We start from the raw sequence: 23903 nt of genomic DNA, 5'->3' as shown, positions 1-23903 counted from the left end.
GAGTTGAGGGAAGTCGACAAAAAAATGATGGTTTAAAAATGTGGTTATTATTATTATTATTATTATTATTATTATTATTATTATTATTGAATTGCTGTTTTTTCTGTTTTGTTTTGTTCTGTTATTGTTGGTGTTATAGAAAATTATAGAACATTGGAAAATAAATAAAATGTTATCAAAATAGTAGTAGTAGTAGTAGTAGTAGTAGTAATAATAATAATAATAATAAGGGAGAGAGTTGGGGGAGAACTACATGCTGCCTTGAGCTCCTTGGAAGAAAAGCGGGATAAGCATACTTTTTTAAAAAAAATGCAAATGTAAGAAATAAATAAATAAAATAAAGTGGAGAAGGATGGAAACAGAGGGAGAGGAAACGGAGGGTTATGTAAATTTATCCACACAAAAATACTCCGTGGGTTGCTGCAAACTCGGGAATGTTTGGGTTTGTTTGTTTTGCCTGAAAATCAACAACAACAACAACAACAACAACAACAACAATTTGTACCCCGCCCATCTGGTGAATATTAAAAACACGATAAAACATCAAACATTAAAAGAATTCCGTAAATGGCTCGCCCCCACCTCCTAACCCGCAGTAAAAACAGCGTACTACACTGCAGAGCTGTTGTAAGCCCCCCTGTTAGCCACAGACTTGCTTTTTTTATTTTGCATTGCCCTTGGCCGACCCCGGCACCCTCCTCCTGCTACTTTTTTTGTTCGGACACGCGACTTCCCATTCACACGGCTCTGGCGAAACTCGCGGATTTCATCCCCCATCCCGCCTACCCCGTTGCAAACCCGGAACCTCCCCCTCCAAACACCGAGGAGGCGAGGCGCTACTCTATTAGCTTTCCGTATCTCTATGAGTAGGATTGGGGGGGGGCGTCTCGTGAGAGGGAGCCCGAGCCTTCCAGCTCTCGCGAGACGCGAGTGGGCGGGGCGGAGAGGCGCCGAGTGGGCGGAGCCGGCGGGTGTCATGGCCGCCTCCAGTGGCTGCCCATGAGTTGCCGTTGGGGAGCTGCTGGGAGGTAAACGGGCGCTCCTGTTCTCTGGGCGGGGGGGGGGGACAACAGAGGTGGAGATTGGGGGGGGGCTTTTTCTATGCTAGCACCCCCCACCCTCCAGCCCCTTCCCTTAAAATAGGTAATTTATTTGCTTTTATTTATTGCGCCTGCACTTTGTGTTTTTTTAAAAAATATAACTTTTATTAATTTTCCATTTAATAATATATAACCATATCATTATTAACCACTTTACTTCCATGGCTCTTTAGAGCTTATGGACTTCCTTCCCTCTTGCCTCGTGGCTTCCAAAATTGACCTTTCTGTCATAGCCACTGTTCCCATCACCTCCTGGCAAATAGAAGGGGAAGAAATGGAGGCAGTGAGAGATTTTACTTTCTTGGGCTCCTTGATCACTGCAGATGGTGACAGCAGTCACGAAATTAAAAGACGCCTGCTTCTTGGGAGAAAAGCAATGACAAACCTAGACAGCATCTTAAAAAGCAGAGACATCACCTTGCCGACAAAGGTCCGTATAGTTAAAGCTATGGTTTTCCCAGTAGTGATGTATGGAAGTGAGAGCTGGACCATAAAGAAGGCTGATCGCTGAAGAATTGACGCTTTTGAATTATGGTGCTGGAGGAGACTCTTGAGAGTCCCATGGACTGCAAGAAGATCACGCCTATCCGTTCTGAAGGAAATCAGCCCTGAGTGCTCACTGGAAGGACAGATCCTGAAGCTGAGGCTCCAATACTTTGGCCACCTCATGAGAAGAGAAGAATCCTTAGAAAAGACCCTGATGTTGGGAAAGATGGAGGGCACTAGGAGAAGGGGACGACAGAGGATGAGATGGTTGGACAGTGTTCTCGAAGCTACGAACATGAGTTTGACCAAACTGCGGGAGGCAGTGCAAGACAGGAGTGCCTGGCGTGCTCTGGTCCATGGGGTCATGAAGAGTCGGACATGACTAAACGACTAAACAACAACATCATAGCATTTAATACATTTTCAATTCTAATTAAACTCGTTACAAGGTACCTCAAAATTTAAATAAACGTGAAAAGGAAAAACATTTCTCATTACAAGTCTTCAGGCAACCCTACTGCTTACAATGTTCTTTCAACTATTGTATAAATTTAGTCCAATCTTTTTGGAATACTTGATCCAACTGGTTTCAGATATTTTTCACATCAGCTTCGCCACTTCCGCTAAGTCCATCATTTTCATCTGCCTCTCTTCTATTGCGCCTGCACTTTGAAACGACCCTGCCTGTTGACATCTAGAGTTCGCTGTTCTCTTTTTTTAAAAGCCCAAAACATTCATGTTCACACAAGGCTGCTTGGAAAGTTGGTGTGAATCTTGATCTGCTTTAATGTTTTCACTTTCGTATGTTTTAAAGTAGGTCTGATCTTTCCCTCCCTCGATTTTATTGCTCTTCCTTTTCCTGAAGCAAGTTGAGGTTTGTTCATTTCACTTTCTCTGAGTTTATCACTTTTTGTGAATGGCTTTGAGGTTTGTTTCCTTTCGTTACGATCAATACATCCATTATTATTACTTTCCTTTTGAGGCCACTTTCTCTTTTTATGTGTTTGGGGGGGGATCTCAAAGCGGTTTGCAAGCTTTTTATATATTAAATTTGTATACCGCCTCAGGGTGGGTCAGTTCATTAAAAATACAATATAAAAACACAAAGCCCACATTAAAACATCCAAGTAAAACATCACAGAATGAAACAACACAGAAGAAAGTCAAGTATAAAGTATGCGTTCGAAGCAACATAATTAGCAGAAAACTGAAATGTTATCTTGACAGATTTCAAAATAAAACATTACAAAGGAGGTCAAGTACAGAATGTGCATTTAATGCAGCAAAGTTAACAAAAAAATTATAAATGTTTCAAAAGAAAACATTACTAAAGGAAGTCTAATATAAAATGCACATTTAAAACAGCATATGTAGTAAAAGAATGAAAAAATAATATTATGAATATTATGAAATAATTAATATTCCAGCTTTTCTGCTCGAAGGAGTATGTGGTTCTCCATGTCATTTAATCCCCAACAACCCTTCTGTGGGGTAAGTTAGAAGGAGAGAGGCAGTGACTCACTGGCCCCCAAACTCACACCACCCAGTGAGCTGCTTCATGTAGCCGAGTGGGGGAATTTGAACCCTGGTCTCTCTCCTAGGTCCTAGTTCAGCACTCTTCACGACTAGCCTTTCTTCACAGTTATTATTTACAGCACCCTCAGTGGGCTGGGGAGCAACCGGAGTGCAGGGTCTCCCCCGGCCCCAAGTAGCTTAAACACTAAAACTTAGCACATGGTGACTTTAAAAAACCTGCTGGAAACTTTTCTGTTCCTTCAGTCTTACTCCGGCAATTAAGAGTACATCTTCCACAATACAGTCATCTGTATCATTTCTGATTTTGACGTTTTTTGTTTGGCTTTATGTGTAAATCTTGTAAACCGCTCTGGTATTTTTTTCTAGGAATAGAGGTATGTGAATATTTTAATACATAAAATAACAAAAAAAGAGAGCTTGACCCAGCAGCAAATTGATTCTTGAGTTTTAGAAGTCTACTCCCACCCCTCGTCGAAATTCTTTTTTCCCCACCCCAGATTCATTCCCCTGAGGACGTCCTTGGGTTTCTCTTAGTCATGAGGTGGGTAAAAAAAAAAAGGCTGGCAGTGCACCTGTGCCAATGGGAAATCCTACTCAGCAGTTCCCTATCATGGGGACTAGCAACTTGATTTCGTTTTGTTACTTTTGAGAAAAGCTGAGACTGGCAGGCTACTGTATTCTGTGGTTGCAGCAGAATACGTTCAGCCCTAATGATCACCGGAATATTTGGGTATCAGTCTGGGCATTCTTATTTATTTTGCAACTTTCCCCTTTCCATGCAGAAACCTCCCTCCCTCTCGGCAACCTCCACCTCCTCACGTTGGGATGAATGAAGCACCCGGCACTGCGGTACACTCAAGCTTTCCCTGGTGGTCTGGCTGGATCCAGGACAGAGGCTTACATAAACACTGTCCTCTTAGTAGTAGTACGGTAGTAGTAGTAGTAGCAGCGGTGCTGCCTCTTAGGAGCAGGGCTCGAGGAGACCCTCTGAGGCTTGTGTGATGGATGCCGAGCCGCCCCTTGACCTTCAGGTTATGCTGGAGCTAGGGCAGCCAGACGACAGCAAGGTGGACCCCGGGGCCATTTCTGAACCTACGGCAAAGGTGCCAAGGCTAAATGGGGGCCAGGAAGGCGAGGGGACTGCTGCCGAGGCACTTCCCCTGAAAGAAGAACCCGAGATCGGGGAGACAGCGCATCACCTCAAGGAAGAAAGGGAAGAAGATGCAAATGATGGAGAAGTCTTGGCAGAGGAAGGAGAATATTAGTAAGTGTTGGGTGTTGGCTTGCAGGCAGATGGGTGGAGGTCCAGCTCAGATGGGTCCTTTGCCCAGTTCAGGAAAGGGAAAGATGATTTTTTAAATTACTGATTTAATATTTGTATTCCGCTTTCCCAGCAGCAAATGTTGAGCTCAAAGCGTCTCACAATAATCACAATAGCTTTTTTTTTAATGCAATTGCTATACTATTAAACACAGCATTGGCTAAAAGCACTTAAAGGCATGAGCTGCCAGCGTGGCCTATCTCACTGAAATTGCTTAGAAAGGTGCCTGCACATTTTGTTTCATAACTTTCTTTGTGGTAGGGTTCGAGATTTACTTAAAAGAAGAAGTAAACTTAGCCTTTGCCCTCTTGCAGGCACGAGCCTTAGTGCGATGGCTCCTTTTGCAGTATTATAAATCTGGCCACACAAATAAAAGCAAGTTCAGTTGCACAAGCCAAGATCACTTGGCTACTTGTAAGGCTTTGCACAGTTAAGGCTTGCAGGCTCTCACTCCTTAACGTTACAAACAGGTTTTCTTAACTTCACTTTCCTTGTACTCAGCCATACCAGTTGTGGTGTTTTAACGCGCAAGGCCAGAACAACAGCGGCTACCGGGAAACCACAGAAGCCAGCTTCACGGACCTTTAAGTTACGCAGGTTTAGGAATTCCATCGCCTCTACGCATGCATAGAAATTAAGCCGCATGATAAGCAGAGGTGCAACGGCCTTGTCCGAAGAGCAAAAGTAGCATTGTAGGCACGGCCTTGAGTGAAAGCAAAGCCATAAATTCATCTACCGGGTCTAGAAAAATCCCTCACTCATCTTCACAGGCAGCTTGAAACCCTTACACCAGGCACTCCCAAACTTCGGCCCTCCAGATGTTTCGGACTACAATTCCCATCATCCCTGACCACTGGTCCTGTTAGCTAGGGATCATGGGAGTTGTAGGCCAAAACATCTGGAGGGCCGCAGTTTGGGGATGCCTGCCTTACACCATCCTTTCATTCACTGTTCTCTTCAGTCTTACTCTTACTGCTTATTCCACTGTGTATATCGATACTTGGATCCACCATAAATCGCAGGGAGGCTGGATTTCAGAGTTCTCTTTCTGAGGGTGAGACCCCAGCGTTTCTGAGCGAAGGGGGTGGTCTCCTGTATCCGTTGCAGTATTCCTATAGAAGCTCCTGCCCTTCCTTTCAGGCTGAATCCCGGGAGGGGAATGGGATGATAGCAAGCTTCGTAAGGAGGTGGCTGGGTGTTCCTAGCTTAGCACGGCATGACTCTCCTTTTCCTTCCCCTTCTAGCTTCCCGACCTACAATTTTTCGCAGGCCCCCAAACCTCTGACAGGCTCTTGGGTGGAGTACAGCCACATACCGGAGAATTTCCTTAAAGGCTGCAAATGGTGAGTGGGCTGGAATCGTAAAACTGTAGACTTGGAAGGGACCCCTAGGGTCATCTAGTCCAACCCCCTGAATCGTGGCCGAAGAACCCCTGATGGATGGCCACCCGACCTCTCCTTAAAACCCTCCAAGAAATGAGAGTCCACAACCTCCCGAGGGAGACCGTTTCACTGTCAAACACTGTTGAATTTATCTTAATGCTGTCAGCGTTTTCAAGTGTACACAATTCCCCCCCCCTATACTGTATTCAACAAATATTTTCCAATTTCTTTAAACATATGTTCTTCTTGTTCTCTTATTCTATATGTTAAGTCCGCATGCTACGCATATTCTGTCAACTTAAGTTGCCATTCTTCTTTGGTTGGGTCCTCCCTCGTTTTCCATTTTTGGGCTAACAAAACACGGGCCGCAGTAGTGGCAGACGTAAATAACCCTTTTTGACACCTTGAAATTTCCATCTAAATTATCCCCAACCAAAAGGACTCTGTTTTTGTTTTGTTTTTTGAAAAGGACTTTTAAATGCTTTCCCCCCAGTTCATTATGGATTATTTCCCAGTACTCTTTTACCCTTTTAGAGGTCCACCACATTTGAAATAACGTTCCCGAGTTTGGGAACTCTTGATGGACAGCAATGGGCCGTTCCTTTAGAAGCGGGAGGGAGCAGGGAAAGATGGGGATGGGGTAACCATATTTGGGGAAACGGGTCGTGTGTTATCTCTTTCCCCTCTTGCTGTGTAACTTGGCTTCCCTGATCCTCAAAACGATTGTTTGGGCCTCGTGGCCTATCGTAGTCTGGACCATGGGTAGGCAAACTAAGGCCTGGGGGCCAGATCCGGCCCAATCGCCTTCTAAATCCAGCCCGCGGATGGTCCGGATCTGGCCTGTGGATGGTTTTTATATGAGTAGAATGTGTCCTTTTCTTTAAAGTGCCATCTCTGGGTTATTTATGGAGCATAGGAATTCGTTCATTTCCCCCCCCCCCCCCAAATAAATATAGCCCGGCCCCCCACAAGGTCTGAGGGACCGTGGACCGGCCCCCTGCTGAAAAAGTTTGCTGACCCCTGGTTTGGACAAACAAGGGAACAAATTGCCACTCTGCTCACTAACAGTGTGTCCCTCCCCGCTCTCCCCAGGGCTCCTGACGGGACATGCTTGCTCACCAACAGTGCGGACAACACCCTGCGGATCTACAACCTCCCTGCCGAGCTGTACGCGGAGGAATGGGGGACCATCTCTGAAATGGTTGGTAGTGGTATGAGCGCCGAGTGTGCATCTTGTCTGTCTGCCAGCGCATGTTTGCGTGGGGAGTAGAAGAGCCAAATTCTCCTGCGGCAGGAATCGGGGGGGGGGGGGCGCTCTGGTCCTCCCAAAGTTGCTGGACTCCCCCCCCCATCATTCCAAAAACCATTGGCAGTGCTTGGGGGGGGGGCGCGCGGTGTGGTGGTGATGGGGAATTGCGGCCCCAGAAATACCCAGAGGGCTGTAGGTTCCACATTGGGGTCGAGCGGTGAGATTCCCGAGTTCGCCGGCGATGCTAAACGGTTCAGGGTCTTTGAAACGAGACAGGGTTGAGCTCCGAAAGGACCTCTCCAAAGTTAGCGAAGTTGCGTGGTAAAGGGACATAGGCAGTTCAGCGAGAACAGGTGCCAAGCAGTGCATGCAGGGGCAAAAAATGTTCCTGACATCCATGGGTCTGAACTGGCATGACTGGCCAGGAGTGAGGGGTGGTAGCAGATCACTCCGTGAAGATATCGACCCAGCATGGAGCAGTGTGCAAGCTGTGAAAAGAAGGAAGATTCTGTGACCATGAGGGAAGGAACTGGAAACAAAACTGCTGATAGCGTAAAGGTAAAGGTAAAGGGGCCCCTGACCATCAGGTCCAGTCGTGTCCGACTCTGGGGTTGCGGCGCTCATCTCGCTCTATAGGCCGAGGGAGCCGGCGTTTGTCCACAGACAGCTTCCGGGTCATGTGGCCAGCATGACAAAGCTGCTTCTGCCGAACCAGAGCAGCGCACGGAAACGCCGTTTACCTTCCCACCGGAGTGGTCCCAATTTATCTACTTGCACTTTGATGTGCTTTCGAACTGCTAGGTGGGCAGGAGCTGGGACCGAGCAACGGGAGCTCACCCCGTTGCAGGGATTCGAAGCGCCGACCTTCTGATCAGCAAGCCCTAAACTCTGTGGTTTAACCCACAGCGCCACCTGCGTCCCGTAAAGCGTAAAGCTGTTACACTAATAATAATAATAATAATAATAATAATAATAATAATAATAATAATAATAATAATTTAGATTTATATACCACCCTTCATCTGAAGATCTCAGGGTGGTTCACAGGACAAAAACTCAGGATAAAAGCACAGGAAAAATAGTTAAAACAAAAACAAAACACTTTGTTTGGAATACGGTTCTGGTCTCCTTGCCTCAGAAAGGGATTTTGTGGAGCTGTGAAAGGTCTCGCCAACCGTGCGCAGAACAGAGGAGGATTCTGGGAAAGACCTCGCGGCGCTTTCCCAGGCGCAAATCTCCCTTTGTTGAGAACGTCAAAGAGTGTGGGCAGCAAAGGCTGGATGGGGGCCAGTCTTCCAGAGCAACACAGGAAATATTCCCGCGAAGGTGGCAACCTTTGTCGCGATCTCTGCTCCAGACAGGGTGCTCATTTTTCTCTCTGTCTCTCACCAGAGTCCTGTCTTGCGCATGGCAGAAGGAGACACCGTCTACGATTATTGCTGGTTCCCGCTGATGAGCTCCTCCGACCCGCAGACTTGTTTGTAAATCCATTCCCCCCCCCTCTTTCCCCCTGCCTTCCTCTTCTTCCCCAGTTGCTGGTGGGGAAAAAAAAGAAAGAATTTTTTTTGCCAAGTAGCAGGAGAAGGCTCGAGCTTTGAACAGCCTCAGGAGAGGCGTCCAGAAAAGCCAATTGCCGAAATAATTGAATGCTGCCTTAATTAAATTAACTGAATTGAAATTAACCACCGCCTAATTAGAAAGGCGGGGCTGTAGACAAGGGCCAGGGAGCTGGAATCTGCATGCCCCCTGCCTTGCCGTTGTGGTTTGACAGGTGGGCGGGTAATAATTCGAAAGTTTACACTTATCAGTTAGAATCAAGAATTACAGTGCTCATCTATAATTGATTAAAATAGCAGCAAATCACAATACATAAAATACCGCAAATCATACAAAAGAAACAAAGACACACAACTTCTAAAATTATTTAAAACAAAAAAACAAAACAACTATCCCTGAACTCTCCTCTCAACTGCCTCATGACTTCTCAAAGTCATTAGCTGCGGCCAGCAAAATTCTTGCAAGGATCTTAGCAAACCGTATCTTAAGGTGACCCTCCCTGAATCCCAAAATGGATTTCGGCCTTCCTCTTCCAGGGGGACAGTGGACGTGATTTTCACTGCTAGACAGCTTCAAGAAAAATGCAGAGAGCAAAACCAACCCCTGTATATGGCGTTTATTGACCTGACTAAGGCTTTTGACACTAAACCGTAGTGCCCTTCTGAAAATGGGCTGCCCAGATAAATTTGTGAATGTCAACCGCAACCATCACAGATAATAATGGCTCTCAAAGTGAACCATTCACAGTGGGATCAGGTGTTAAACCTCCAAGCAGGACCCCTCAGTGCAAGAGCCCTCCCTGCGGTTTCCAGCAATTGTTAATTCAGAAGCATTGCTCCCTCCAGCTGTGGAGGCAAGGCAAAGCCGCTATTGCTAGCCCTCTCCTCCGTGAATTTGCCAGGGCTCATTCAGGGTGCGTCCTTGGTGTTTATGCCATAGCTGCCAAGTACCCCGTTTTCCCCGGGAAACCCCCCGTTTTTACTTACCTTCTCCCGGTGGTCCCCCGTATCACTTCGTCTCCCGTTTTTCTCCGTTATTTTCTCCTGCAGGCGGCCATTTATTTTCTTCTGATTTGCCCTTCTATGGGCACAAAAATGGCCGCCGCCGGCTTCAAAAGTCGCATCTACGCATGACCGGAAGTGCGTAGACGCGACTTCCGGTGTCGGGGGCGGCCATTTTTGGTGCCCATAGATGGGCGGGCTGACACCGGAAGTTGCGTCGACGCACTTCCAGTCATGCGTAGAAGCTACTTTTGAAGCCGGCGGCGGCCATTTTTGGTGCCCATAGAAGGGCAAAGCGACACCAGAAGTTACGTCGACGCAACTTCCGGTGGCACACGGCTGCCGGTCCCGGATTCTGCAGTCCGGGACTTGGAAGGTAAGGTTATGCCCAGATGCGAGGTGGCGCTGGGAAGTGAGCGAGTGCTGCCCACCCCTTTGCCTGCCTCTTTCTAGCTCACCCGGCCCCCTGGCTGCCCCTCACTGGCCCTCCTTCTGCTTTTCTCTCCCCCCACCCCTTGCAGTGTCGCCAGCAGCAGCCGGGACAACCCCATCCACATATGGGATGCTTTCTACGGAGACCTGCGTGCCACCTTTCGGCCCTACAATCACTTGGTGAGCATGTTCACCAGTGTGTGTGTGTGGCCAGCTATGCCTGGCAGACATGGTGTGGGCAATGTGCTAAAATTGTGGTTAGAGTGTCAGACTGAGAGTGGCCTGGGTTCAAATCCTCCCACTGGGGCACGAAGCTCACTGGGTGACATTGAGGCCAGACGCTGCCTCTCTCGGCCTAAACTCCCTCACAGGGTTGTTGGGGGGATTAAATGAGGAACAGGAGGGGGAGAACTATATGGGCGTGTTGGCTTTTCCAGCTTTCAAATTCTACGAAATAAGAAGGGCTGTGAAATGTTGTAACGCGACTTGGGAATTCAAACGATATTTGGGTTAAATTATTTATTTGAGTTTTGTGTTGTGAGTTGTGTGTAAAATGGCAAAGAATCTGTTGAAAACGGTTGCCAAATGCTTGTGCTTGAATCCTTTATTAATACTAATGCTATTTATCATGATTATTTAGCATTATCTGACATTTTCGGAAGGCAAAATTTAAAATTATTCGGTTTTTCCAAAAGCAGTTAATGTGCTTCTTCGTCAAATGTAGAGGTAAATGTTGTCCAATTGCAAGAACAATAGCAGATTTGAATTCCTCACAAGCCAAAAGCATGTTTTTAAGGACCCATTGAATAGATATGCAAAAACTAAGTTTTGGTCCCTGAAATGGCACTCCCTTGAGAACCATGTACAGTGGTACCTTGGTTCTCAAATGCCTTGGTACTCAAACAACTTGGAACCCAAACACTGCAAACCCGGAAGTAAGTGTTCCAGTTTGCGAACTTTGTTCGGAAGCTGAACATGCTCCATTTTGAGTGTTACGCTTCCGATTTGAGTGTTATGCTGAGCTCTGACTGTTTTTGCTATTTATTTTGCCTTTTTGTGGCTTTTTTGTTTTGATTTTGTGACAGTGTAGAACCCAGTTCAGCTACTGATTGATTGTGTGACCGCAGTACATTGTTTATTGCTTTCATTTTATGAATCCATGATCTCGTCAGATAGTAAAATCCACGTTAAAGTGCTGTTTTAGGGGTTGCTTTTAAAGGTCTGGAACGGATTGATCCGTTTTGCATTACTTTCTATGGGAAAGCGTGCCTTGGTTTTGGAATGCTTTGGTTTTGAAACGGACTTTGAAACGGAGTAAGTTTGAGAACCAAGGTACCCCTGTACATCACTTGGAGCTGCGTCCAGGTCCCCCTGCAAGGACGGTCTTGCACCTCCCTTCCAGGGGTAGCGGTAGCAAAGCAAAACAGGGAGGAGAAGGTAGCAAAAGTTTGGCCTGCTTTGCAGTTGTCTCAACTGCTGCTCCTCCCCAGCTGCCGGCTGCGTTGCCGCCTCTGAACATGACACAATCCCTCCTCCACAATCCCACAATCCCACCAGGCAGCTAGACTGGTGACTGGGAGCAGCCGCTGAGACCACATAACACTGGTCTTGAAAGATCTACATTGGCTCCCAGTACGTTTCTGAGCACAATTCAAAGTGTTGGTGCTGACCTTTAAAGCCCTAAACGGCCTCGGTCCACTATACCTGAAGGAGCGTCTCCACCTCCATCATTCTGCCCGGACACTGAGGTCCAGCACCGAGGGCCTTCTGGCGGTTCCCTCGTTGCGAGATGCCAAGTTGCAGGGAACCAGGTAGAGGGCCTTCTCGGTGGTGGCGCCTGCCCTGTGGAACGCCCTCCCAACAGATGTCAAAGAGGAAAACAACTACCGGACTTTTAGAAGAAATCTGAAGGCAGCCCTGTTCAGGGAGGCTTTTAATGTTTAATAGATTATTGTGTTTTATTTTTCTGTTGGAAGCCGCCCAGAGTGGCTGGGGAAACCCAGCCAGATGGGCGGGGTATAAATAATAAATTATTATTACTCCTGCAATTGGTTCCCGCTGACCCTCCCATTCTCTTGCCAGGATGAGCTCACGGCCGCCCACTCCCTGTGCTTCACCCCGGACGGCTCCCAGCTCTTCTGCGGCTTCGACAAGATCGTGAGGGTGTTTGACACGGCGCGGCCCGGGCGCATGTGCGAGAACAGGCCCACCCTCGGTGAGTCGGCTTCGCTTCCATACGGGGAATTTCCGGGCGAGGCAACATCTCCCCCTTCTCAGGTGCTTTGGGGGTGAGGGACCCATTGGCGTGTCTCGATGGGGCCAGCAGCAAAACGGCGGAGACAGGGAGGGAGGGATCTGGGCAGTGTGGTGTCGTAGTCGGAGTGTTTGGCCTACGACCCGTGAGACCAGAGTTCAAATCTCCTTTGACCCATAAAGATCACTGGGTGATGACTTGGGGGGGGGCAGTCCCTGCTTTCCTCAGCCTTGCCTACCTCGCTGGGCTGTCGTTGGGATTAAATGAGGAGGGGGCGTACCACGAGCTCCTTCGAAGAAAGAAGCTAGGATACTAATCAATCCCAGTGCCAACAGCAGCCAGTCATAACCTTAGAAACCTTGGCTCAAATCAGATGTGTGTCTTTTTAAATGAGGGAAATGGCTGTTGCACCGCTTTGGGAAGCCTAACAGTTCTGAGTTTGCGTTGCTATAAGAAAAAAAACTGTTTCCTTTCCCTATATGGAGCCCATATGGAGTCCTTAAGTGGGCTCCCTATCGGTCGGAGAAAAAAACAGAGGCCAACCAGAGTATATTGAAAGGCAAAGCAGCTAGTAAGCCTGATCTTTATTAAACTGTTGCAACAGGGTCCCCCACTCACCCCATGCAGGAGAGAACAAGCCTTTATATTGACTTGAAATTGCCCACTCTGTAGCCCAAGACCACCCCCCAAAGCATCATACATACATCACAGAAGGAGGCAGTCTACAGCAGAAATCCTGTCTGTCAGGATACCTGATAATGGTCACTGATTGTATTACCTGGGCAGCCTGGCCATTCTTTTGTGATGGTTAATACTTTCGTTCCTGACTCCAGGTCACAGGCTCACTCTATTCATACACAAATACACCCTTAAGACAGGATTTGTGAGCATAGAGACAATGGGAAGGCTTTCCCCATTTCCTCCCTCCTTGCAGAGAAATATATTGAGGTCAATTTGGGAGAGTCAAAATGGCTTCAGGATTGCTCTCCTGTACTATTTCAGACACGTGGTTTATATACTTATGTATGTGTTTGCCTTTGTACATTTATGAACATTTAATTTACATTTGAGACCTTAGAATTCTTATAACAGGGTCGATGCGCCTCCTCTGGAAAGTTTTCCCATAACCTCGGGGGCGATTGCAGAAAAGGCCCCGCTCCGCCCTGCATCTGCCCCTGCACTCCCGAGCACAAGAACCGTCTGTTGGATCAGGCCGACGGCTCACCTGGTCCCAACATCCTGTTCTCGCAGAGCGACCAACCTGTGGGAAACCCAACGAGCAGGATCCGAGCGCAAGAGCCCCCCTGCTTCTGTGTGAAGCAGCTCTTTCTCTCCTCTAACCTCTCCCCACTCTGGTCTCCCAGTGAAGAAGCAGGGCCAGAGCGGGATCATCTCTTGCATTGCCTTCAGCCCAACGCAGCCCATCTACGCCTGCACCTCCTACTCGAAGACAGTAGGCCTCTACTCCCAAGCGGAGGGCGCCCCCCTCACCATGCTGCACGGGCACCAGGGGGGCGTCACCCATACCCTCTTCTCCCCGGACGGCTTCCACCTCTTCACCGGGGGGCGCAAGGTGAGAGCTTACCTGTGGGAGGTGGGAACTGAGGACTGGGCACAGGGGAGAGGGGCATTGTGGGCCGGGCCCTTAAGAACCCATCCTGTTCTCACAGTGGCTATTTATTTATTTATTTATTTATTTATTTATTTATTTATTTATACCCCACTCTGGGTTTCCCCAGCCACTCTGGGCAGCTTCCAACAAAAGATTAAAAATACATTAAAACATCAGTCATTGAAAACTTCCCCAAACAGGGCTGCCTTCTGATGTCTTCTAAGTTGTTTATTTCCTTAACACCTGATGGGAGGGTGCTCCACAGGGTGGGTGCCACCACCGAGAAGGCCCTCTGCCTGGTTCCCTGCAACCTCACTTCTCACAGGGAGGGAACGGCCAGAAGGCCCTCGGAGCTGGACCTCAGTGCCTGGGTTGAACGATCGGGGTGGAGACGCTTCTTCAGGTATTCTGAGTCAAGGCCATTTAGGGCTTTAAACACTTTGAATTGTGCTCGGAAACATACTGGGAGCCAATGTAGGCCTTTCAGGACCGGTATTATGTGGTCTCGGTGGCCACTCCCAGCCACTCCCTAGCTGCCGCATTCTGGATTAGTTGTAGTTTCCGGGTCGCCTTCAAAGGTAGCCCCACGTAGAGCGCATTGCAGTAGTCCAAGCAGGAGATAACCAGAGCATGTGCCACTCTGGCGAGACAGTCTGCAGGCAGGGAGAATCTCATCCTGCGTCCCAGATGAAGCTGGTAAACAGCTGCCCTGGACACAGAATTGACCTACCTCTCCATGGGCAGCAGATACTCCAAACAGAAGCTGGCAAGCAGGACCTGAGCGCAAGATTAGTGGCCTCCACTCCTTTGCTTTCCACCCACGGGCATTCAGAACCATAGAACTGTGCCATTGGCAGGGAACAAGAGGGTCATTTAGTCCAACCCCCTGCAACGCGGGAATCTTTTGCCCAACCTGAGACTTGAACCCACAACCCTGAGATTAAGAGTCTCTACCAACTGATCTAGCCCAGAAGCATCGCTGCCTCTGACAGCGGGGGGAGAATCCTGGCTAGCGGCCGGAGGTAGCCTTTCCCTCCTTTGCGGGTTTCCTGAGCCTAAAAGAGCTTGCTGGATCAGGCCAGTGGCCCATCCAGTCCAGCATCTTGTTCTCACAGACGCCTGTGGGAAACTAGCAAGCAAGATTTGAACGCCAGGGCATCCTCTTAAAGCCATCCGGGTCAGTGGCCGTCCTGCGGGAGCGAGTTCCGCAGTTTAACACCAGCGCAAAATGCTTCGTTCGCCCAACCTTCAGCTATTTCCGGCGAGTGTGGACTTTCCCCCTCTCTTTTCTGGGAATATGTGGGGGAACAGGAGAGAGCCTTCAGGTTTTACCATCTCCCTTGAGGTCTGCGATAGCATTCCCCAACCCGGTGCCCCCAAGCTGTTTTTGTCTATTGGTCCCATCAGCCCCAACCAGCACAGACCAGAACCAGCTGGAGGGGCACCAGTTTGGGGAAGGCCGGCCTGGGGGAAGCGGCCTCTGATGGGGGCGTTCTGTTGCCTTTTATTTTTCAGGATACTGAGATCCTCTGCTGGGACCTTCGACAGCCGGGCGAGGTCCTGTTTTCTGTGTCCCGGACAGTTGCCACCAATCAGAGGCTCTATTTCGACTTAGATCTGTGAGTGCACCCCCCTGCTTTTCTTTTCTTTTCTTTCTTTCTTTCTTTCTTTCTTTCTTTCTTTCTTTCTTTCTTTCTTTCTTTTTGTTTATATAATACAGGGGGCGGGGGAGAAAGAAAAGATTGAAAACAACCCAAAAACATTGAAAACAAATACGTACTCCAGGTGAGGTCGGCTCTGGTCAGACCTCACCTGGAGTACTGTGTCCAGTTCTGGGCACCACAGTTCAAGAGGGATATTGACAAGCTGGAGCGTGTCCAGAAGAGGGCAACCAAAATGGTCAAAGGCCTGGAAACGATGCCTTATGAGGAACGGCTTAGGGAGCTGGGTATGTTTAGCCTGGAGAAGAGAAGGTTAAGGGGTGATATGATAGCCATGTTCAAATATCTAAAAGGATGTCATATAGAGGAGGGAGAAAGGTTGTTTTCTGCTGCTCCAGAGAAGCGGACACGGAGCAATGGATTCAAACTACAAGAAAGAAGATTCCACCTAAACATCAGGAAGAACTTCCTGACAGTAAGAGCTGTTCGGCAGTGGAATTTGCTGCCAAGGAGTGTGGTGGAGTTTCCTTCTTTGGAGGTCTTTAAGCAGAGGCTTGACAGGCATATGTCAAGAATGCTTTGATGGTGTTTCCTGCTTGGCAGGGGGTTGGACTGGATGGCCCTTGTGGTCTCTTCCAACTCTACGATTCTATGATTCTACGTATTACATACTTATCACATAATACTCTCCCCCCCCCACCTGCAGCTTCCCTCCGCCACAATTCTGCTTCTTTGAATCTCTATTTCCACCTTTATCTTTGCACTAGTGTCATTCAGCCCGTTTAGAAAACGGGCGCTAGAAGATATGTGAGAGGAGCAGCGGGGCCGCGGCCTTCCCTCCCTCTCTCTCTGCGCTCGGCCGCGGGGGGGGGGGCGCCGGGAACGCAAGTAAACAAACTCGCTCTCCCGTCGTGCCTCGTGGCCGAGCGCAGAGAGGGAGGGAAGGCCGCGACCTCGCCGCTCCTCTCACGGGCTCCTCCGTCGCTGCTCCGCATCCTCTAGGCGCCCATGGAGGCCGGCCTCCTGAGGGCGAGGAGCTCAGGATGGGCAGAGGCCAGGGAAGGTGAGGCACGCTCGGGCCGGGCTGCTCCCGCTGCTGCTGTTTCCGCCTCCTTCCTTCGCCAGAACAACGGAGGCTGGTGACGAAGATGGCTCCGGGGGCGCCCATGGCTGTCGCGGGGCCGAAGCCGGGGCGGCGGCGGCAGGAGGGGGCGGGGGCGGGGATCCTCTAGGCGCCCATGGAGGCCGGCGCTGGGAGCGGCCCGCTAGCACCCAGGCTACAAGGCATGCACCCAGCGGCCTGCATGCACCCAGGCTACAAGGAAAGGGCCATAGAAGGAGACCCCTGGATTCGGCCCCTTCTGGGATCTGGTGGGGGCTTCCTGGTGCCCTTTAGGGGCACCTCCAGGCCCGGCCCACCAACTTCGTCTCCCCGGGACGACCTCGCAGCTTGGCCCGTGGTGCTTTTTCCTCCGCAGGAGTGGGAGATTTCTCCTGAGCGGCGACACAGACGGACTGGTCAGCGTCTGGGACACGGCTCGGCCCCCCAGTGGCAGCAACAACCTGGCTCACCCCCTGCTGGAGCCCATCTTGCAGTTCCAGGCTCTGAGCGACTGTGTCAACGGGATCAGGTACTTATTGTGGTGTGTGTGTGTGTGTGTGTGTGTGTGTGTGTGTGTGTTGAGGCCCTGCCCTTAATTTGGAGGTGGAAGCGGGTTTTCAGGTTGGGGTTATTGCAGATATTTGAAGATGGCCCTCATCTCCTCTCAGTCTCCTCCAGGCGAAGCATGCCCAACTCGGTCAGCCATTCCTCCTGAGGCCTGTTGAGGGACTGGCACTGAGGGTGGGCGGGTGGCATTCCCCCCCACCCTTACTTTCCCACCCGATGTCAGGGACTAGACTGAAGGGGAATGGTGGGGACCGTTGCCTCCTCCTCCTGCACTTCCCAGAGAAGAGGCAGACAGTACAGTGGTACCTCGCAAGACGAATGCCCTGCAAGACAAATTTTTCACAAGACAAATGTGTCTTGCGATCTGATGGTAACTCGCAAGACGAATTCGTCTTGCGAAAAATTTGTCTTGCGAATCGCGGTTTCCCATAGGAATGCATTGAAATGTAATTATTGCATTTCTATGGGCAAAAAAAAGAAATTCCAATGCATTCCTATGGGAAGCCGCGATTTGCAAGACGACTTTTTCACAAATCGAATTGACTCGCGGAACGAGTCTTGCGAGGCACCACTGTATAGATTTTTTTTAAAAAAATATTAAAGATTTTCTTGGTTTATAGTGCAATGTCTCGTAACATTTTTACAAATCAGTTTCATTTATTGAGACATTGGGAAGAAAAGGGGAAAAGAGGTAGATGGGGGAGAGATGGGGGGGTTGGCCTAGGGTATGGTTGTTCCTTTGTGGTTGGCTGTGGTGGTCTCTGTTTCATGTGTGAGCGGGGTGGGTGGGTGTTTTGGATCAGGTTGGCCATATTGATTTGTATGCTGTTGGTGGATTTTTGTCATTGTCTTGTTGGGCTGTGTATGTGATAACGGGGAGCCATACCGGGGTGAAGCTGTCTTCTTCTATTTGTCCCCGTGTCAGTTTCAGCTTATTGGTTAATTTTTCTAGTAAGGCTGTTTCCCATACTATTTGGTACCATTGGGTCCATGCTTACTCCTGACAGGTCTCTCCAGTGTCTGGTTACGGTGTTTCTGGTTGCTGAAATAGGTGGGACAGTATAGATTTAGAACAGTGGTTTGCAGAAGGGCATAGTCCAGAGGCTGCAGAGGAGAGAAGCTGGAAAATATTGGGAGGGGAGCAGGAGGAAGAAGCACCACCAGGGGAGAGACAGCTGACAAACTGTGTCTTTAGAAAGCATTCCAGATCCCCCCCTTCTCCCAAAACCCGGCGGGCATTGAGAGTAGGAGAGCAGAACCTTTATGCACATGTGGTGGGACTGTGTGAAGATAAGAGAATTTTGGGGTATACAATATACAATGAATTCAAAAAGATCTTTCAATTCTCGTTTCAAAAAAAACAAAACCTGAAGCCTTTTCGTTACGCATTATGTCCATTGATACACAAACCCCCCCCCCACTTTATGTACATAACCCTCTTTATGTACGTAGCCACAGCGGCAAGGATTTAATAGCAAAAAATTGGAAATGTGATTTAATAGCAAAAAATTGGAAACCACAAAAACCGATTGGCAAGCAAAGATGATAGAATATTTGGAACTTGCAAGGGTGACTGGGAGAATAAGAGGAAATTCTCGCCAGAAATTTAGTAAAGATTGGACAATGTTCAAACAATATCTTAAAAAGTACTGTAATAACACAAATCTCCTGACAGATTTGGATTGAATCTTGAAGTTTAAGGAAATGGTAAAGTAATTTCCCCCCCTGGTAATTAACTGAAAAGAATGATAAAAATGAATGCTTATATAGACGAGTAAGGTCTAAAAAGCAGAATGAGGTGAATCGGAAGTTAAAGGGTATGTAATGTCAAATGAGGTGTTGGTAGTCAGTGTCTATGGTCTGTTTATGTTGTTTTTCGTTTTGTCTATGTTCTATGTGAATTGTTTTGTAATAAAAGAATCTTTAAGAGAGAGAGAGAGGAGGGGAGCAGAAAGCTCAGAGGCAGGAAGCTCAGATCATCCGGGGTAAGGATGATATATAACAGGAGCATAGCTGCCAAGTCTCCCGTTTTCTCCGGGAAACCCCCGTTTTTCCAGCTGTCCCCAGCCGAAAAAACGGTTTTTTTTGTTTTTCCCTGGTTTATTCTGGCGCGGCGGCCATTTTGGAACTGGGCGCAGCATGCTCAGAAGCGACTTTTGATGCTGCTCTGCCCAGTTCCAAAATGACTGCAGCGCAACTTCTGGTGCGGCAGCCATTTTGGAACTGGGCACAGCAGCATCAAAAGTCACTTCTGAGCATGCTCCGCCCAGTTCCAAAATGGCCGCCGCGCTACTTCCGGTATGCTAATTTCGGTCCGGTCCCTTATTTTTCAGAGATGAACTTGGCAGGTATGAACAGGAGAGATGGAGGGGGTGGGACTTTACACAGAGCACTGCCATGATCAGAGAGCCGGCACCATACGTCTCTCTGTGAATATTGGATAAAATACCATGGTGAGAACTTCTTGTTTTCCCAGCGGTGAGGGAGGGGGGATCAGATTCCCCGAAGCCTGACACCCTCTGACTTTCTGCCTCCTTCTCTTAGCCTCCACCCCAGCCTGCCCCTTCTGGCCACGGCCTCCGGCCAGCGCAAATTCCCTGACCCGTGGGACAGCGAGGAGGACGAGCAGGAGACAGGGAGAAGGCCGTCCTCTCGCCATCAAGACCGCGGCGACAACTCTCTCCAGCTGTGGTGGTGCTCCCCGGACGCCGGGGCAGAGGAGAAGCCGCAGGCCCACCCGTAGCCTCGACCATCTTCCTTGTGTCTGCTGCGGTTTGCAAGGGAGCCCAGCGCCAATGCTCGAAACTGCCACGGGACCCCTGGCGCGCCGAGGGTGCCCCCCGGCCCATAAATGTCGCCGTGTTTATATGTTTCTACGTGTGACGCTTTTGTACCAAAGAGAGAATGTGCGTCGTGCAAGGGGACGTTTGAAAACAGCGCGTTTCTGAGAGAATGGAGTGCTGCCGTTCTGGGGAAGGGGCTAGATCTTGTGCATGCCCTGGAGAGATGTGGGGTCAGAGTTGTCGCTGTGCCCATATGGGTCCGGAGGCACGAGCTGTTCACTGAGGGGGAAGGAATCTCTCCTGGCCCCGGAGGACCAGCAGTTTCCTTCTCTCGCCTGGCTAGCGGAAGCACTAGCTGCACACAGGGAAAGATTTTGGGGCATCTGTGTGTGTGAATCTGAGACTTGTGTAAGTATGTGTGTGTGTGTGTGTGTGTGTGTGTGCTTGCTTTTTTATATAAGGGGAGAATGTTTGCTTCTTTTGGGATTTTTCCATTGCGCCCCCCCCCCCACTTTTCTGTGCTATGTAAATAGTTTTCGCTTGGGGGAGGGCTGTTGTGGTGGGGTTCGTGAATGTTGGTCACCAGTTGCCATTTTCTGGCTAAAGAATACATCCTCTCGTTGGCAAGTAAGTGATGTAGATGATTAATAAAAGTTTATTATGATCGTAGCTCTTGTTTTTTCTAAGTCGTCGCCTTTCTGAAGGGGGAGGGCGTTGGTGCGAATTCTGACGCAGGATTACAAAAAGATGCAGAGGTGGAGTAGAAATTCCTCCAGAGAGTGGTTTGCTGCCTTCCGTTTTATAAATGATATAATACAAGTGGCGCTGTGGTTAAACCACAGAGTTTAGGGCTTGCTGATCAGAAGGTCGGCGGTTCGAAATCCCTGTGACGGGGTGAGCTCCTGTTGCTTGGTCCCAGCTCCTGCCAACCTAGCAGTTCGAAAGCACGTCAAAATGCAAGTAGATAAATAGGTACTGCTACAGCGGGAAGGTAAACGGCGTTTCCGTGCGCTGCTCTGGTTTGCCAGAAGCGGCTTTGTCATGCTGGCCACATGACCTGGAAGCTATACGCCGGCTCCCTCGGCCAATAATGCGAGATGAGCGCGCAACCCCAGAGTTGGTCATGACTGGACCTAATGCTCAGGGGTCCCTTTACCTTTACCTAATACTAGTACAGTAGTACCTCTGGATGCGAATGGGATCCGTTCCAGAGGTCTGGCCGCATCCCCAGGAATTCGCAACCAGAGGTGCTGCTTTTGTGCATGCGCACGGTGTGGTTTAGTATTTTTTGCGCATGCGCACGCAGCAAAACCTGGAAAAATACTTCCGGGTTTGCTGTGTATGTATCCCAAAGGAGGTGAACCCAACTAGAGGTACCACTGTACTTTAAAATGTCTAAGAGTGCCTATTCTTAAATTAGGATTTTTATTTTTATTTTTTAATCTTAAAAGCAAAGAACCTTGTTTCGTGCAAACATCAACTGTAAAAATGTACATTTAATCCTGCAAGGTAAGTTAATGCAGAGAACTTGCGGTGCATTTTTAAATACAGGCTTTCAAGTTGCATGGGTTTCTGTTGGGGTGGGGAGAATTTGGAGCTTGCGATCGCTGCAAATCTTGGCCCTCACTTTTACATGGAAATAGGTCACACAAGGGATGAAGGTTGAAGCTACCCACATTTTGAAATGACCATTGTGGATGGGATAAGGGGGGAATATTCTTGGCGTGCAAATAATTTCTAGTCCTTTATCTCAGAGAAGCAGGAATCATTGTTTGAATTTCTTGTTTTATGGGCTATTATGGGAAGGGGGCTGCAAGACTCGCTTTAGTACCACAAGGGGGCAGCCTCTGCCCACAGATTTCTTGCTTCTGTAAATCGATGAGATTCCACAGTTGGGTGTTGTGGTTGCAGTTGAGGAATTTCAAGAAAAAAAACCTGTTTGTTCCCTTCCCGCACCCCACCCGACTTTATTTCTGTGAGCAGATCGCCCAGTTCCCCTCGTGTCTTTTTGCAGAATATATTAATGGGAGGTGGGGGCAAGAAGGAAAGCAGTTCTGCGCATTTGGGGCAACCTAGAAGGTCTCGCCTCGGGAAGCTGATGAGGAGCCACCACAAAAAAGGCCTCCTCCTCGGATGGCCACCAGTCTAAAGTCTGATGGTGGAAGCTGGAGAAGATGTTCAGGTGATGATCATCACAGGTGAGGAGGTTCATAGGAGGTCAGGCAGGTCCTTCAGCACATTTGTGGGGTGGGTCCTGCACTTCTATCCCAATTAATTTCCATCTCCAGGGCTGGTCCCCATGAAATCACAAGGTCTCAGGATTGGGACTTGAAATCTTAGGGTCTGGGGTGCTCTTGACCAGGCACCCCCCCAAAACTTTGGCCCTCCAGATGTTTTGGACAACAATTCCCAGCTTCCCCGACCACTGGTCCTGTCAGCTAGGGATCATGGGCATACGTGCCAAGTTCCTCTCTGAAAAATAAGGGACCGGACCGGAAGTAGCGCTGCCACCATTTTGGAACTGGGCGGAGCATGCTCAGAAGTGACTTTTGATGCTGCTGTGCCCAGTTCCAAAATGGCCGCCGCACCAGAAGTCGCGCTGCAGCCATTTTGGAACTGGGCAGAGCAGCATCAAAAGTCACTTCTGAGCATGCTCCGCCCAGTTCCAAAATGGCCGCCGCGCCAGAATAAACCGGGGGAAAACAAAAAAAATCCATTTTTTCTGCTGGGGACAGCTGGAAAAACGGGGGTTTCCCGGGGAATACGGGAGACTTGGCAGCTATGATCATGGGAGTTGTAGGCTAAAACATCTGGAGGGCTGCAGTTTGGGGGTGCCTGCTCTTGACCACCCTATGAGTAGGTTAGCCAGAACAGAGTGCCCCTTTCAGCCATCTCCCTGCCCGCCCGCCCCCCAAAAATATGGATTTCAGTTCCATGTGAGAGATGTCCAAATGGCCCTTCAAAACAGGCTTTTTAAAAAACCACAGCCTTGGGCACGAATTTAAATCTGCAAATTACGGTAGGTGTTGTCTTTTAACCTAGCTGATTTTTTTTTCTTTGGTGGCGTGCTGGTCTGTGCACCTTAGTGGGGGGTGGGGGGGTGGAAGAGGATTTTGAACATTTTTATTGTTGGGTCTTTTGTAGCACAAGCAGCTTTTGAGGGACGCATCTGCCTCAAAGAAAACCGGCCTGCCAGTGAATTAAAAGCAAATTTAATTCTCCGTCCCTGATTACCGCCGTAAAGCAATATAGCTCTCCTTACGAGGATGGGTGGGGGACGATTCAAGAAGCCCGTGGTTACCTCCCCAGAGATGATATGTCGCTTAATTTCAAACCTGCTTGTTAAAAATAAAAATAAATCCCGGTTTCTTCACCCAGCCTGAACGTAACTAGGTTTCAAACCGGCCGGTAAAAGGTTTTTTTTAATATTTTGGGTGTGTGTGGTGGTGAGCAGAATTTGCACGTACACACCCAGTGTTCCTCGCCTCTTATCCTGCTGGCCCTGCCGCCCCCCCCCCCCGCCCGCCATTGTGGTATAAATAGATCCTGTTAATGGGCCCAAAGTGAATTCTTGCACGGAGAGGCGGTTGCCCAGCAACCGTGTAAACTCAACTGGCCCTGGTGAGCGGGTGAGCGTGGCTTGCCTGCCTATGGGGACATTTCCTCTCTTGCCAGGCCTAGCCCAGCCGTGCGTCCGTCCCCCCCCAGGCCGAAATGATAAAAAACGGTCTCAAACGGGTCCAGTTTCTCGGATGCACGATGAGGCCTCCTGGCCTACATACAAGCGATGCCTCCAGCGAGCCGGTTGGCTGGGCTTAATCCTGGCTCCCAGGCCGGAAGGAAGCTGCCCCTGAGCATGT

General features: G+C 49.1%; 1 protein-coding gene across 4 annotated transcripts; it reads left to right on the top strand.

Moving 5' to 3' along the window:
- Positions 1 to 948: 948 nt before the first annotated feature.
- WRAP53 (WD repeat containing antisense to TP53) lies at positions 949 to 20838 on the top strand. Of its 4 annotated transcripts, none has more exons than XM_035136527.2 (11): positions 949 to 1028; positions 3905 to 4386; positions 5688 to 5786; positions 6918 to 7026; positions 8467 to 8555; positions 10154 to 10244; positions 12147 to 12279; positions 13683 to 13891; positions 15446 to 15549; positions 17070 to 17222; positions 19805 to 20838. In XM_035136527.2, exons 2-11 carry the CDS (start codon positions 4124 to 4126, stop codon positions 20001 to 20003), a joined length of 1449 nt encoding a protein of 482 aa, XP_034992418.1. In that variant the 5' UTR covers positions 949 to 1028; positions 3905 to 4123; the 3' UTR covers positions 20004 to 20838. The 4 variants fall into 4 exon arrangements, with proteins under 4 accessions (XP_034992418.1, XP_034992420.1, XP_060137887.1 ...); XM_035136529.2 differs by lacking the exon at positions 19805 to 20838 and adding an exon at positions 19594 to 19753; XM_060281904.1 differs by having other exon boundaries at positions 968 to 989.
- The last annotated feature ends 3065 nt before the right edge of the window (positions 20839 to 23903 follow it).

This window comes from Zootoca vivipara, chromosome 13 (assembly GCF_963506605.1).
Source record: "Zootoca vivipara chromosome 13, rZooViv1.1, whole genome shotgun sequence".
NCBI classification, from domain to species: Eukaryota; Metazoa; Chordata; class Lepidosauria; order Squamata; family Lacertidae; genus Zootoca; species Zootoca vivipara.
The sequence above is the reverse complement of the archived record's forward strand: the minus strand, read 5'-3'. Positions and strand labels throughout refer to the sequence as shown.

What these genes read in the sequence shown, in the direction of transcription:
- WRAP53 (XM_035136527.2), top strand. Translation starts at nt 4,124, where the DNA reads ATGGATGCCGAGCCGCCCCTTGACCTTCAGGTTATGCTGGAGCTAGGG. An exon ending in GGGGGACCATCTCTGAAATG is followed by an intron (nt 7,027 to 8,466) that starts GTTGGTAGTGGT and finishes GTCTCTCACCAG; the next exon opens with AGTCCTGTCTTGCGCATGGC. An exon ending in CGAGAACAGGCCCACCCTCG is followed by an intron (nt 12,280 to 13,682) that starts GTGAGTCGGCTT and finishes CTGGTCTCCCAG; the next exon opens with TGAAGAAGCAGGGCCAGAGC.